Source organism: Rutilus rutilus, assembly GCF_951802725.1.
Source record: "Rutilus rutilus genome assembly, chromosome: 3".
Taxonomy (NCBI): domain Eukaryota; kingdom Metazoa; phylum Chordata; class Actinopteri; order Cypriniformes; family Leuciscidae; genus Rutilus; species Rutilus rutilus.
Window position 1 is genome coordinate 59595743 of NC_140211.1, and position 17646 is coordinate 59613388.

Below are 17646 nucleotides of genomic sequence, written 5' to 3' on the forward strand. Positions count from 1 at the left end.
CATCCCACGCTTTACTCCACTGCATCCCACGCTTTACTCCACTGCATCCCACGCTTTACATCACTGCATCCCACGCTTTACATCACTGCATCCCACGCTTTACATCACTGCATCCCACGCTTTACATCACTGCATCCCATGCTTTACTCCACTGCATCCCACGCTTTACATCACTGCATCCCACGCTTTACTCCACTGCGTCCCACGCTTTACTCCACTGCGTCACACGCTTTACTCCACTGCGTCCCACGCTTTACATCACTGCATCCCACGCTTTACTCCACTGCATCCCACGCTTTACTCCACTGCATCCCACGCTTTACTCCACTGCGTCCCACGCTTTACTCCACTGCATCCCACGCTTTACTCCACTGAGTCCCACGCTTTACTCCACTGCATCCCACACTTTACACCACTGCATCCCACGCTTTACTCCACTGCATCCCACACTTTACATCACTGCATCCCACGCTTTACCCCACTGCATCCCACGCTTTACATCACTGCATCCCACGCTTTACTCCACTGCATCCCACACTTTACATCACTGCATCCCACGCTTTACTCCACTGCATCCCACGCTTTACATCACTGCATCCCACGCTTTACTCCACTGCATCCCACGCTTTACTCCACTGCGTCCCACGCTTTACATCACTGCATCCCACGCTTTACTCCACTGCGTCCCACGCTTTACATCACTGCATCCCACGCTTTACTCCACTGCGTCCCACGCTTTACTCCACTGCGTCACACGCTTTACTCCACTGCGTCCCACGCTTTACATCACTGCATCCCACGCTTTACTCCACTGCATCCCACGCTTTACTCCACTGCATCCCACGCTTTACTCCACTGCGTCCCACGCTTTACTCCACTGCGTCCCACGCTTTACTCCACTGCATCCCACGCTTTACTCCACTGAGTCCCACGCTTTACTCCACTGCATCCCACACTTTACACCACTGCATCCCACGCTTTACTCCACTGCATCCCACACTTTACATCACTGCATCCCACGCTTTACCCCACTGCATCCCACGCTTTACATCACTGCATCCCACGCTTTACTCCACTGCATCCCACACTTTACATCACTGCATCCCACGCTTTACTCCACTGCATCCCACGCTTTACATCACTGCATCCCACGCTTTACCCCACTGCATCCCACGCTTTACATCACTGCATCCCACGCTTTACTCCACTGCATCCCACGCTTTACATCACTGCATCCCACGCTTTACTCCACTGCATCCCACGCTTTACATCACTGCATCCCACGCTTTACTCCACTGCATCCCACGCTTTACTCCACTGCGTCCCACGCTTTACATCACTGCATCCCACGCTTTACTCCACTGCGTCCCACGCTTTACATCACTGCATCCCACGCTTTACTCCACTGCGTCCCACGCTTTACTCCACTGCGTCACACGCTTTACTCCACTGCGTCCCACGCTTTACATCACTGCATCCCACGCTTTACTCCACTGCATCCCACGCTTTACTCCACTGCATCCCACGCTTTACTCCACTCCGTCCCACGCTTTACTCCACTGCGTCCCACGCTTTACATCACTGCGTCCCACGCTTTACACCACTGCATCCCACGCTTTACTCCACTGCGTCCCACGCTTTACTCCACTGCATCCGACGCTTTACACCACTGCGTCCCACGCTTTACATCACTGCATCCCACGCTTTACTCCACTGCATCCCACGCTTTACTCCACTGAGTCCCACGCTTTACTCCACTGCATCCCATGCTTTACTCCACTGCGTCCCACGCTTTACACCACTGCATCCCACGCTTTACATCACTGCATCCCACGCTTTACTCCACTGCATCCCACACTTTACATCACTGCATCCCACGCTTTACTCCACTGCATCCCACGCTTTACATCACTGCATCCCACGCTTTACTCCACTGCATCCCACGCTTTACTCCACTGAGTCCCACGCTTTACTCCACTGCATCCCATGCTTTACTCCACTGCGTCCCACGCTTTACACCACTGCATCCCACGCTTTACATCACTGCATCCCACGCTTTACTCCACTGCATCCCACACTTTACATCACTGCATCCCACGCTTTACTCCACTGCATCCCACGCTTTACATCACTGCATCCCACGCTTTACTCCACTGCATCCCACGCTTTACTCCACTGCGTCCCACGCTTTACATCACTGCATCCCACGCTTTACTCCACTGCGTCCCACGCTTTACATCACTGCATCCCACGCTTTACTCCACTGCGTCCCACGCTTTACTCCACTGCGTCACACGCTTTACTCCACTGCGTCCCACGCTTTACATCACTGCATCCCACGCTTTACTCCACTGCATCCCACGCTTTACTCCACTGCATCCCACGCTTTACTCCACTGCGTCCCACGCTTTACTCCACTGCGTCCCACGCTTTACTCCACTGCATCCCACGCTTTACTCCACTGAGTCCCACGCTTTACTCCACTGCATCCCACACTTTACATCACTGCATCCCACGCTTTACCCCACTGCATCCCACGCTTTACATCACTGCATCCCACGCTTTACTCCACTGCATCCCAAACTTTACATCACTGCATCCCACGCTTTACTCCACTGCATCCCACGCTTTACTCCACTGCATCCCACGCTTTACTCCACTGCATCCCACGCTTTACATCACTGCATCCCACGCTTTACATCACTGCATCCCACGCTTTACATCACTGCATCCCACGCTTTACATCACTGCATCCCATGCTTTACTCCACTGCATCCCACGCTTTACATCACTGCATCCCACGCTTTACTCCACTGCGTCCCACGCTTTACTCCACTGCGTCACACGCTTTACTCCACTGCGTCCCACGCTTTACATCACTGCATCCCACGCTTTACTCCACTGCATCCCACGCTTTACTCCACTGCATCCCACGCTTTACTCCACTGCGTCCCACGCTTTACTCCACTGCGTCCCACGCTTTACTCCACTGCATCCCACGCTTTACTCCACTGAGTCCCACGCTTTACTCCACTGCATCCCACACTTTACACCACTGCATCCCACGCTTTACTCCACTGCATCCCACACTTTACATCACTGCATCCCACGCTTTACCCCACTGCATCCCACGCTTTACATCACTGCATCCCACGCTTTACTCCACTGCATCCCACACTTTACATCACTGCATCCCACGCTTTACTCCACTGCATCCCACGCTTTACATCACTGCATCCCACGCTTTACTCCACTGCATCCCACGCTTTACTCCACTGCGTCCCACGCTTTACATCACTGCATCCCACGCTTTACTCCACTGCGTCCCACGCTTTACATCACTGCATCCCACGCTTTACTCCACTGCGTCCCACGCTTTACTCCACTGCGTCACACGCTTTACTCCACTGCGTCCCACGCTTTACATCACTGCATCCCACGCTTTACTCCACTGCATCCCACGCTTTACTCCACTGCATCCCACGCTTTACTCCACTGCGTCCCACGCTTTACTCCACTGCGTCCCACGCTTTACTCCACTGCATCCCACGCTTTACTCCACTGAGTCCCACGCTTTACTCCACTGCATCCCACACTTTACACCACTGCATCCCACGCTTTACTCCACTGCATCCCACACTTTACATCACTGCATCCCACGCTTTACCCCACTGCATCCCACGCTTTACATCACTGCATCCCACGCTTTACTCCACTGCATCCCACACTTTACATCACTGCATCCCACGCTTTACTCCACTGCATCCCACGCTTTACATCACTGCATCCCACGCTTTACCCCACTGCATCCCACGCTTTACATCACTGCATCCCACGCTTTACTCCACTGCATCCCACACTTTACATCACTGCATCCCACGCTTTACTCCACTGCATCCCACGCTTTACATCACTGCATCCCACGCTTTACTCCACTGCATCCCACGCTTTACTCCACTGCGTCCCACGCTTTACATCACTGCATCCCACGCTTTACTCCACTGCGTCCCACGCTTTACATCACTGCATCCCACGCTTTACTCCACTGCGTCCCACGCTTTACTCCACTGCGTCACACGCTTTACTCCACTGCGTCCCACGCTTTACATCACTGCATCCCACGCTTTACTCCACTGCATCCCACGCTTTACTCCACTGCATCCCACGCTTTACTCCACTGCGTCCCACGCTTTACTCCACTGCGTCCCACGCTTTACATCACTGCGTCCCACGCTTTACACCACTGCATCCCACGCTTTACTCCACTGCGTCCCACGCTTTACTCCACTGCGTCCGACGCTTTACACCACTGCGTCCCACGCTTTACATCACTGCATCCCACGCTTTACTCCACTGCATCCCACGCTTTACTCCACTGAGTCCCACGCTTTACTCCACTGCATCCCATGCTTTACTCCACTGCGTCCCACGCTTTACACCACTGCATCCCACGCTTTACATCACTGCATCCCACGCTTTACTCCACTGCGTCCCACGCTTTACTCCACTGCGTCCCACGCTTTACCCCACTGCGTCCCACTCTTTACCCCACTGCGTCCCACTCTTTACCCCACTGCGTCCCACGCTTTACCCCACTGCGTCCCACGCTTTACTCCACTGCATCCCACGCTTTACCCCACTGCGTCCCACGCTTTACTCCACTGCATCCCATGCTTTACTCCACTGCATCCCAAGTTTTACCCCACTGCGTCCCACGCTTTACCCCACGCTTTACCCCACTGCATCCCACACTTTACATCACTGCATCCCATGATTTACATCACTGCATCCCACTCTTTACTCTACTGCATCCCACGCTTTACTCCACTGCATCCCACGCTTTACCCCACACTTTACACCACTGCGTCCCACGCTTTACCCCACTGTGTCCCACGCTTTACCCCACTGCGCCCCACGCTTTACATCACTGCATCCCATGATTTACATCACTGCATCCCACTCTTTACTCTACTGCATCCCACGCTTTACTCCACTGCATCCCACGCTTTACCCCACACTTTACACCACTGTGTCCCACGCTTTACCCCACTGTGTCCCACGCTTTACCCCACTGCGCCCCACGCTTTACATCACTGCATCCCATGATTTACATCACTGCATCCCACTCTTTACTCCAGTGCATCCCACACTTTACTCCACTGCATCCCACGCTTTACCCCACTGCGTCCCACGCTTTACCCCACGCTTTACCCCACGCTTTACCCCATGCTTTACCCCACTGCATCCCACACTTTACATCACTGCATCCCATGATTTACATCACTGCATCCCACTCTTTACTCTACTGCATCCCACGCTTTACTCCACTGCATCCCACGCTTTACCCCACACTTTACACCACTGCATCCCACGCTTTACCCCACTGTGTCCCACGCTTTACCCCACTGCGCCCCACGCTTTACATCACTGCATCCCATGATTTACATCACTGCATCCCACTCTTTACTCCAGTGCATCCCACACTTTACTCCACTGCGTCCCACGCTTTACCCCACTGCATCCTGTAACAATCTGTATTTTAAAAAGCACTATATAAATAAAGGTGACATGACTTGACCTCTTTTTTTATAGTCTCTTTGTAGTTCTATTGTTTCATCAGTTGCTCTTGATTTTATCTGCAGGTGTTTTGTTTCCATGTTTTGTTTCTGTGTATTAATGTTTTAGTCAGTGTTGTCTTTACCTGAGCATTTGTGTTTGCTTTTTTTATTTTTAATAAATACTGTTTGCAATTTGATCTAAGCCTCGTCTCTTCTTGCCACTACAAAACTGACACAAGAAACTGAAATTAGAAATATAACATAGTCCAAACAAACTGGGAACATTTAACAAATATGGTTTCCTTTGCAGTTTCAGTTCTTGAGTGCCAATAATAATAATCCTTAAGAAAACAACAGGGTTCGTTTCAGTGTTTGAGCCCTAATTATGAAGCTCCATTGATCAGAAGGACAAAATCTAAACTAGAGAGGAGGAACTGTCAGTGTGTATCTATCATCTCATAGCTTTTTTAATTTCACACGTAAATACACATCTAGTTTGTTTTTTAAGGTATATAATGTTATAATAATATTTATATTTGTAGCAGGGTGAGGCCAAAGACCTTCTGTTTCTGAACAAGTGTTTCAGCAGATTCTAAAATTAGTCCCCCTTCGAAGAAATCCATGTAAACTGAAGACGCCACCAAATATAGGAGGATCTTGTTACACACACACACACACACACACACACACACACACACACACACACACACACACACACACACACACACACACACACACACACACACACACACACACACACACACACACACATACAGTAAGCATGCAGCCAAGGACAGAACAAATACACACAATAGTACACTTGAAGACATCCTGACATTTTTAACTTATACACAGACTTGTGGCACCTTTCGTCCACCTTTTGTCCTCTTGAACTCATGGGATGTAAATGCTGCTTTATTCGCAGTTGTTTTATGCGATATTCCAGGTTTACGCAACTTTCGCACGTTTGCATGGAAACACAGCTATTGTAGTTTGTCAAGTCACCTTTATTTATACAGTGCTTTTTACAGTACAGAGTGTTTCAAAGCAGCTTTACAGAGATAACAGGAAAATAATGCAACAAAGTTTGTTTCTAGAAGAAAATAGCGTCACAGTCCAGCTTAAGTAAGTTCAGTGATGTTTCATTTTTGTTGTAAAAAAGTTATTAATTTAGTTCATTTATATATATATAGCCGCTCAGGAGAAAATGCTGATGTCGTTGTCCAGTTCAGTTCAGTTCTCATATAATGGTGTCAATGCAGGCAGATCAATAATATTTACCTTTACATTTACATTCACATTTAGCAGACGCTTTTATCCAAAGCGACTTACATTGCATTTCAAGGTACACATTTTTACATTCTTATATGAGTTCTTTAATTTAATATAGTTGAATATTAAATTAAATGTCCCCAACTAAGCAGCCAAAACTCCATCAGTGACAGAATGGAGAAAAAACCCTTGTGAGAAATCAGACTCAGTCGCTCAGTTCTCGTCTGGCCAATGAACGAACAGTGTATATGATTATGATTCAGGCAGCATTACAGGTCAGAGGTCAGATTGGATCAGAACATTCAGAATATTATCCAGTTCCATCTGGTTGAAGATCGCTCTGGCCTGGAGTGTGTGTTAATGTAGTGTGTGTTCATGTAGACACACAATAGTGAGTGCAGAGTCAGCATTATCCTCCCAGTGCTGTGGTGGAATATGCCAGTGCTTCGACACAATACCCCCCCCCCCCCCCCCCCTCCAGTTCGGGGACCAGAGGCCGACAACAACTCTTTTTTTTCTTTTTCTTTTCTTTTTTTCCCCTCGCATCCCTTCCTCAGCATGGGCTCGGGGAGCAGGATTAAGTTTGCTGTGTGTGAGGTGCTTCAGTTCTCCAGCTTCTGTGTTCCTCTCTTCATCATCATGCAGCGTTTCGCCCTGATCGTGGCTCGAGTGAAGAGACAATCGCCCAACTACTCCACTGCGTACTGGCTGATCGTGGCTTCGTCTGTGGCCTATGTGACATCAGTGGCCATGTTGATCTGGCTGCCCATGAAGTATATGGTGTTCATGAAGAAGAGGGCGCTGGTTGCTCGGAAGAAATGGTGAGTGACTTTTCTTCTGGGTTTCATGCAACATACAAATAGCTTCACAGAGAAACATGAAAAATATCAAAAAGTATGGATATGTTACCATGGTAATCACATTTTACAGATTTGGTACAATAATATTGTATTATCTGAAGTACCGTGGAGAACCATGTAAATACCATATGAATATGATATAATAATATCAGTACCATTGGTACTGATTGATTACCATATTTGTATTAAAGTAAAGTCCCCCTGTGGTGAAAATCCAGCTTTTAATGTTGTTTATGTGTCTATGTGGTGTTTTTAATCTGCTTTAAGACAAAGCATGTGTAAGTTCATAAGTCGACACCATTGCTGAGTATTTCCTCCTTAAAACTGCAGTGAACCAAAGACTCAAAAACACGCTTTGAAATCGCTGGTGTTTCTGACGTCACAAACTACCTTGTAACCAATCAGATCAACGTGTGATCGTCAACCAGTGGATCTCTGAGCTGAGTGGAGGCGGGGCTCATTTGCATATTCATAGAACCGCGTATACTAAATGAGGCAAGAGTGTCGAGTTACAGTCAAGCTATTTTAAGCCATGAGGAAATTTTTCTTCAAGGAAAAAAACTTTTTGTCATTTTTGTGATCAAAGATGAGTTTCAAAGGTGCTCTAAGCGATGTCACACGTTTTTTAGGCCGAAACATTTTTTGTCACATACAGCAAACATCTCCTCACTATCCGCTAGCTGCCTGTCCCCTGAGCACACTGTAAAAAAACGCGGTCTCTGTAGACAGCCCAGGCTCCACAAACGGCAAGAAAAACAAATTGGCCCAGCCTGGACCACGAAACATAACAAACAGTGTTCCAGCCAATAACCGACAAGAATGAGTTGGGGGGGGGGGGGGGGGGGGGGGGGGGGGGGGTTAGTGCGCGTGCACTTGAAGGGGGGTGTGGGGGGTGGAGGAGAGAGAAGCAGGAGAGATGTCCTAGACAACGACTAACGTTAGAATTATATTCTCTTGAATTGTGATATGGCCGACACGCGACCAAAGAGACGACGTTCCGATGAACAAATAGCAAAGAAGAGGGAAAAAGGAGAAGGAACGCGCAAAGTCCCGAATTTACATCGGAAAAGCACGGAAGGGAGGGGGAGGGGACAGGATGAGGAGGAGGGAGGGTCGAGCGAGCCTTTTGTTTGACAATACATGATGTTTTATTAACAAAGTTCGGGAGGAGCACGTTCAGATAATTAACACAAGTGGAGAGCACTCAGCAATCAATGGTAAGAGGTATATATACATTCAGCAGTCTCACCTCAATCCATTGACAGTTTAGCAGCATCTTGGTTCGCCGTTCTGCTACCATGTCGCAACGTCAAAGCTCTTCATCTGTCGAAGAAACAAACACCCCCTGGGATCCGCCTTCACATTCCGCCGGCCCCAAGACCATTCCTCCTACGCCGGACATCGCACCTGAGCGGCTTCTACGCACGGCCGCACGCCTGCTCGAACAGCCCTGCGCTAACCCTAACCCTAACCCTAACCCTAACCCGACAAGACTTCCATCTTCCTCCCCGGCCTCCTCCTACCGCTCGGCTGTCCCGACGATCCCACCTGTCGGGAAGTGGACCGTAGAAGGATTGAGAAATGCGCTGGGTAATTCGGACATACAGGCTTCGCGAAAAATGAATAAAGCAGAGCTGTATGATCTGTACGTTACCTTACAGTCAGCCAACCACTCTCCAAAGTCCACACCAACTCCCAAGTCAGCTCACAGGCAGAGCAAAGCACGCAGGGCCCAAAAGTCGCCTCCTCAGACACCATCGTCATCCTCCCGCACAAGATCCGGCTCGCTTCGGCCATCGTAGTCCGGCGGCTGTCCTCTGCTCTTTAGCCTTTTGTGGGGAGTACTCTGGGAACTCCGAGCTCAGAGCCCTCCCCCGGACAGCATGCCGAATACGCATTAAACTTTACCCCCTCTAATTGTATGTAAGTGTGAACTTGTGTATTTGAACGTCAACAAGAAGTGATGTCACCCAACATCGCTTAGAACATCTTTAAGGGATAAAATCATTGACTACAGGGGGACTTTAACACATGCCAATGTGCAGCAATAGGGGTGTAATGCAATGCATTATGTCACTCATAACTGTTCTTTGATCAAATCTCAATATGACACCATGGCATAATAACAGTTCTTCTGCTTTCAGGAGGCCTGTTGCGTTGGCCTATGTGGTTCTCTCAACACTGCCGTGTTTTGCCTTCCTTATAGCCAGCTCTGAGGTAAAATCATGATGGACTATTCACAGAAAATGTTGTTATCCTTCATGGTCTTGAGATTCTATGCATGATGTCTTCAGAGTTTCTCAAATGTTTATTTCACTATTGGAGAATCAAACAGATGCCTTTTGCATAAATAGGGATACTTTAAATTCACCAGTTGTGTGCTCAAAAGAAGTGACTGAAAAAGTTTTACATTCAGTTCTCTAGACCTTCTCTATTCAGATTATCCAAGGCATGTGTTTGACAAAACAAACAAACCTGGTTTGAGAGAGAAAAACGCAAACATTTCTATGTCTTTTTCTCTCCCTTTTAAGGTACAGATTAGAAATAATCTGAGGATGGACACGTTTGCTGAGCTGCCAGTGTCTTTGGTCCTTCTCTCCCTGATCTGCATCGATATAGTGGAAAGAATCCGATATTGCAGACTGACTGGTCGAGGTGAGTGTGAGTGTGATCTCTGGTCTATACCATAAAATCAGTCCAGATACACAAGGCTCTCGTATGGCCTCAGAAGACTTGGAATGATGTCTTTATGATGCCTTACTTGAGTTTTTACTAAATGTGCTTCACTATCTCTTGCCATTTTATGGAGCAGAGCTTCAGTTGTGTAAAAATCACAGTAATCATTATGGGTGGGAATATTTCAATGCATGTCTACACTGAGATATTAGAAACGGTTTAAAAGCCCCCGCCTCCTCTCACTCACACAGCATCACTCGTCTCATTCGGTCCAGATGAAGGCTGTCAGTGCAGATTAAAATGCAAGCAAATTGAAACGTTTGCAAGTAAAATTGGGTTTTTCTTATGGCTTTGATGGTTAATAATTGATTAAAAAATGTGTTGGTCAACTATCTCTTTAAAGTCCCCCTGTAATTGTATCACTTAAAACCCATCTTTGAGCACCAAAATGCAGAGTCCTGGACGGGTCCGATTTAGTAAATCCGCACCCGCCCGTCCCCGCAGTGCTTAAAACCACAGCCGACCCTCGACTAGCTATTCTTTTCTTCAACTCCTCAGCATCCATCGACTGCAGATCGCGCGGTTATGAGGAAAGTGGGTATAGAGACTCCTGGGAGGGCGTGGGCACAAATAAACTATTGTGGATTTTAAATTATTTTATCAACTTGAAATACAGGCATAGTTTTGTAGATGTGTTCCTAAAAATATGCATATTTTTACGTTTTACCATTTACCATTGTTTTAAACCTGTGTTTAGACCCGTGTTTCCCCCGTGTCCGACCCGACCCGACCCGCACCCATATCCGACACAGTTGGATATTTTTCACCCGTTTGAGCAATATTTGCGGGTCACCCGTCGGGTACCCGAACCCGTGCAGGACACCCTTGCCTCATTTAGTATTCACGGTTCTATGAATATGCAAATGAGCCCCGCCTCCACTCACTCACTCAGCTCAGAGATCCACTGGTTGACGATCACACGTTGATCTGATTGGTTACAAGGTAGTTTGTGACGTCAGAAACACCAGCGATTTCAAAGCGTGTTTTTGAGACTGTCTTTGGTTCACTGCAGTTTTAAGGAGGAAATACTCAGCAATGGTGTCGACTTATGAACTTACACATGGATTGTCTTAAAGCAGATCAGAAACACCACATAGACACATAAACAACATTAAACGCTGGAGTTTCACCACAGGGGGACTTTAAGCCTTTCACGCATAGTGGTCACTACAGTGGACAGCTATTAAAAAAGCATTTTCTTGAATTTGCACGGGTTTTTATGGCAAAGTTGCACATCAGCCTCTTCAGTGGACCCTGGTGCATCATCCTATACATTGCAACCAACTGGCAAGCCGTTGTGTTTCGATTTTCCCCCTCCAAACCAAGATGGCAAAGGGTCAGTCAGACATGCCAAGTTGCTCCGGAATATCCACCCATTCCTTCTATCCTAGGAGACTCTTGTAGGTAAAAAAAAATATTGCAGCATCAAGCAATATCTGATGAGTCATATCACAGTTAAATTTTCCAAGTTTTGATTTTAGATTGAGAGAAAACTCTGATTAATCACATGTCCACTGTAGTGGACGTCATGCATGCAATGGCTATATTTCAGCTACAATTCATAATTATAATGTGAATATTGTTTTTGAAACTTAAACCTTAAAAACTTAATCTGCAGTGACTTTTTTACTGTAAATAAATGTATTTGTATTATTAGAATGTAATTTTCATTGACATCGAAAAAAGTCATGTGATTACATAATGTGTGACACTTGCAATGCATTACTTTACTTGTTAGATCAAAAAGTAATTTGATTTTATAATGCATTTTATTGTAATGCGTTTTTTTACTCATAACATCAAAAAGTAATCTGATTATGTAATGTGTGTTATTTGTAATGCGTTTCTTTACTCGTTACATCAAAAAGTAATCTGATTAGGTAATGCATGTTACTTGTAACACATTACTTTACTTGTAACATAAAAAAAGTAATCTGAATGCGTTATGCATGTTACCTGTAATGCGTAAGTTACCCCCAACACTGATCATTTCAGATGAGATTGAAAAAACGTATCGCTAGGTTTTCTCAGAGGAGGGCTATGATAGAAATGTGCAAGTCCATCTTGAACATAATCAGAATGATCAGCTAATAAGGGTAAATCCCCATACTCTGGTGCACTGGAGGGAGCATCTGAGTGTTTTCCACAGTTGTACCTTGACAGGCTGTAGAAAATTCTGATGGAATCACGTCCTCATGTTCTTATATCAAAGATACGCGAAGTGCAACTTGTATGAAGTTGTATGAAGCCTTTGCAATATTTCGCATTTATATTTTTTGTATATATTTTATAGTTTTCACATGATTTGATATAATTGTATTGATTAGTTTGTTCAATTCATATACTTTATCTATTTGATTATTGTCTTATATTTAATACAGTATATCTTCAGTTTAAACCATAACCGCATGCTGTCACTCAAGTGGACATCTGAAGATCTCTTTGAAAAATTTGTAAAAAAATAAAATAAAAATCAATTCTTGTTTTTCATGCCCTAAGAGCAATAAAAACACATAGGAAAAAAATCCTGACTGAGGTTATCATAATTCATGCATGAAAGGGTTAATGAATTGCTCTGAAAATACTGATTGTGTCCAGCAGGGGGGACTGTTGAAGTAAGAGTACAAGAGAAGAAGAGCAGCTGGAATAAAGTGTGAGAAGTAAAGCCTCCAGGTTTCTGCTGATATGAAATCACAATATAACAGGAAATCAGCATCTTTTTTATGTTAATATGAGCTCAGGAAATTCTAATCCACACAGGAAAAGATTCTAAAGGCAAAACAAAGATAATATAAGAATGAGACAGGAAAGGTGTAAATGCACAACAGCGCAACACATAATGATATTAAAAAGTAGAGAAATAGTCATTTGTTTAGAAGAACACTCTGAAAAAACTGTTTAACAATGTTTACATGCAGTATAAAAAATAAAATAAAAAATGTATTCTCATGATTAAACCAAACTCTTTGAATTTAACTCTGTACTCAAGGGTATATCATTGGTGGGGATGTATAAATTTTTTTTCTTGGTTTTTAACTTAGATATTATATTGAAAGGTTTGTACTTTACTCAGGTGCAATTAAAACTGAATACTCCAACTTCTTTAATTACATATACACACACAAAAAGTTTACCTTCACACACAATCACATTATTACCGCATTATTAACATTATTACCGCATTATTAACATTATTACCGCATGGCGCAAGCTGATTGGCCCCTGCTGATCCTGCAGCCAATGAGGTCGCTCGCTCAACATTCAAATCGTCCGGTTCAGTGTTCCGCTATTAGAGTTCCTCTGAAATGTAACCGCTTAAAGGGTTAGTTCAACCAAAAATGAAAATTCATAAGGCCCTCGTGTCATTCCAAACCCGTAAGACTTTTTGTTCATCTTCTAGACACAAATGAAGACCTTTTTGATGAAACATGAGAGATTTCTGTCCCTCCACTGACACCACTTTGTCGCTTCAAAAAGTTCATAAAGAGATCCAAAAACTAGAAAAACTAATCCATATGAATTGAGATATTAAGTCCAAATTCTCGATCGCTTGATATGCTGAATAGATTTATTTTAGGCTTTTACTCGCATATAAACATTGACCCAGCAAACGTAAACAGAAGCTCAACCGAACATGCGTGAGAACAAACCTCGTGTGAACCTCATTGGTTCTTTGCTGAAGGTCATAAGTGCTGCGTAACACGAGAATGAACCTCATTGGTTCTTTGCTGAAGGTCAGAAGTGCTGCGTAACACGAGAATGAACCTCATTGGTTCTTTGCTGAAGGTCATAAGTGCTGCGTAACACGAGAATGAACCTCATTGGTTCTTTGCTGAAGGTCAGAAGTGCTGCGTAACACGAGAATGAACCTCATTGGTTCTTTGCTGAAGGTCATAAGTGCTGCGTAACACGAGAATGAACCTCATTGGTTCTTTGCTGAAGGTCAAAAGTGCTGCGTAACATGAGAATGAACCTCATTGGTTCTTTGCTGAAGGTCAAAAGTGCTGCGTAACACGAGAATGAACCTCATTGGTTCTTTGCTGAAGGTCAGAAGTGCTGCGTAACACGAGAATGAACCTCATTGGTTCTTTGCTGAAGGTCAAAAGTGCTGCGTAACACGAGAATGAACCTCATTGGTTCTTTGCTGAAGGTCAGAAGTGCTGCGTAACACGAGAATGAACCTCATTGGTTCTTTGCTGAAGGTCAAAAGTGCTGCGTAACACGAGAATGAACCTCATTGGTTCTTTGCTGAAGGTCAAAAGTGCTGCGTAACACGAGAATGAACCTCATTGGTTCTTTGCTGAAGGTCAAAAGTGCTGCGTAACACGAGAATGAACCTCATTGGTTCTTTGCTGAAGGTCATAAGTGCTGCGTAACACGAGAATGAACCTCATTGGTTCTTTGCTGAAGGTCAAAAGTGCTGCGTAACACGAGAATGAACCTCATTGGTTCTTTGCTGAAGGTCAAAAGTGCTGCGTAACACGAGAATGAACCTCATTGGTTCTTTGCTGAAGGTCATAAGTGCTGCGTAACACGAGAATGAACCTCATTGGTTCTTTGCTGAAGGTCATAAGTGCTGCGTAACACGAGAAATGAACCTCATTGGTTCTTTGCTGAAGGTCAAAAGTGCTGCGTAACACGAGAATGAACCTCATTGGTTCTTTGCTGAAGGTCATAAGTGCTGCGTAACACGAGAATGAACCTCATTGGTTCTTTGCTGAAGGTCATAAGTGCTGCGTAACACGAGAATGAACCTCATTGGTTCTTTGCTGAAGGTCAAAAGTGCTGCGTAACACGAGAATGAACCTCATTGGTTCTTTGCTGAAGGTCAAAAGTGCTGCGTAACACGAGAATGAACCTCATTGGTTCTTTGCTGAAGGTCAAAAGTGCTGCGTAACACGAGAATGAACCTCATTGGTTCTTTGCTGAAGGTCAAAAGTGCTGCGTAACACGAGAATGAACCTCATTGGTTCTTTGCTGAAGGTCAGAAGTGCTGCGTAACACGAGAATGAACCTCATTGGTTCTTTGCTGAAGGTCAGAAGTGCTGCGTAACACGAGAATGAACCTCATTGGTTCTTTGCTGAAGGTCAGAAGTGCTGCGTAACACGAGAATGAACCTCATTGGTTCTTTGCTGAAGGTCAGAAGTGCTGCGTAACACGAGAATGAACCTCATTGGTTTTCGCACGGCAAGCAAACACGCTTGAGCTTCCGTTTACCACAACCGATCTCTGAGTTGATGAATTTTTATGTGAATAAAAGCCTAAATTAATTTGTTTCATCATATAAAGCAATCGTGTCTCTTCAGAAAATTTGGACTTAACCACCCAATTAATATGGATTATTTTTACAATATCTTTATGAACTTTTTAAAGAGTCAGAAATTGGAGGGACAGAAATATCTCCGATTTCATCAAAAAGATCTTCATTTGTGTTCCGAAGATGAACGAAAGCTTTACGTGTTTGGGAACGACATGAGGTTGAGTAATTAATGACAGAATATCTGTACTTTCCATTTTATAATGTGAAATAATATTTATAAACTTTCTTTATATTTTTTGTGTGTGTGTTTCTGTGTGAATACAGCTAACGAACTGGCTCGAGATGCTGACATTCCCACCTTGCAGACCCACATTGGAAGAGTTACTCCGGTGGCCACTCGTATGACGGGTCCTGTTCCTGCAGCGACGGCTGGCAGTGCTGCCGCAGATCAGAGTGCCGGGGCAGCGAACGGGACTGGTACCGCTGCTCAAGGCACACCGGGGAATGGGACAGCCCAGGGTCCCTCAGGCAGTGCGACAGCTCCAGGACTGCCAAACGATGGAGCAGTTCCAGGCCATCTTGGCAACACAACCGTTCCAGGAATGTCTGGGAATGGTGCCATACCGAGAGCACCGGGACACAACGGACAGCAGCATGGCATTGCCGGAACTTGTCCAAATTCTGGTGTACCCTTCCAAAACATTCCCTCTCCATATTCCGGACCTCTAGGCTTCCTACTGGCTAGCGACAGTCGTGCCGAAGTCTTTGCTGACAGTTTCTTGTTCTGGTTGGACACGGTAGAGATGGTTCGGGTAGCAGGCAACACTGCTGTGTATTTTTCAGGCTGGGCATTTCCAGTTTACTTTTTCTGCTTCCTCTCTACAATGCGATTGGTCCTAACACCTCACAGTCCCCTACTCTCGACCCTGGGCATGGTCTTTCAGGACCTCCCCTTCCTCGTCTTGAGGTTGGCATTGATTGGCCTTTTTGGTTTTGTAACACCAGTATTGTATGTGATCAAGAATATACTGGTCTGTCTGTCCTACATTTACTTCAACTTCATGACAAAACTCAGGATCTTCAACACTGAGAGGATGTTTTAATGGAAAATAACCAGAATAGTAATGTTTGTTAGCACGGCCCATCTGGGCTGGATATAACATTGGCTCAGCAAATGTGAGTTTGGGGCGAGGCATTATTTTTGCAGTTCATTATAGTGGTGCAGAAATAAAAACTAACTATATATGAATGTTAAAAGCTACACAGGTTTCCATTTACATATCTTAAAGGGATGGTTCGGAGTAAAATCAACCTAGGGTCCTTTGCACCACGACCTCGAGCCAAACACCCCCAGAAGCCTTTTCCCCTTGGTTGAACATTTTTAAAGTTAGAGCTTATTTAGAGACATCAGCCGGATGGTTTAGTGCAGGCGCTAATGGATCCAAGGATGTATCTGGTAAATTACTCCACTAATAATGCCCAGAATGGTACCAAACTTCTACAGTAGTACAAATAGGTTCTGTACTCATAAAACGAGGCATTGGAAAGTTTGTAAGTACATCAGGAGTTTATTTAAATAACACTTGGCTGATGGCTAATGCTACCGCTAACCCGGACACCGACGTCACTTCAGTGATTTGGGAAAAGCACGTAAAAGTCCTGGCAGAAAGCGATCATAAGGATGTAGTGTAACGACGCCCAGTTCCAGGAATGCACTAATATTTTGTTGGTAGTACCAGTTTATAACAATTATTAGTTAACACTAAGTTGTCAACACTTCGACAAAAATAATAATTCGTCGTTACACTTCATCCTTATGCATCGCATTCTGCCAGGACTTTTAGCCTTCAGGCAAGTGTTGTTTAAATAAACTCCTGATGTACTTACAAACTTTCCAATGCCTCGTTTTATGAGTACAGAACCTATTTGTACTACTGTAGAAGTTTGGTACCATTCTGG

General features: G+C 45.2%; 1 protein-coding gene across 1 annotated transcript; it reads left to right on the forward strand.

Annotated features, from left to right (window-relative positions):
- Nucleotides 1-7326: 7326 nt before the first annotated feature.
- LOC311288181 (transmembrane protein 236) lies at nt 7327-16790 on the forward strand (the record flags this gene model as incomplete). Its single annotated transcript, XM_084405445.1, has 4 exons — nt 7327-7651; nt 9835-9907; nt 10222-10345; nt 16012-16790. The coding sequence occupies exons 1-4, from the start codon at nt 7389-7391 to the stop codon at nt 16788-16790; spliced, it is 1239 nt and encodes a 412-aa protein (XP_084261571.1). The 5' UTR covers nt 7327-7388.
- Nucleotides 16791-17646: the final 856 nt, after the last annotated feature.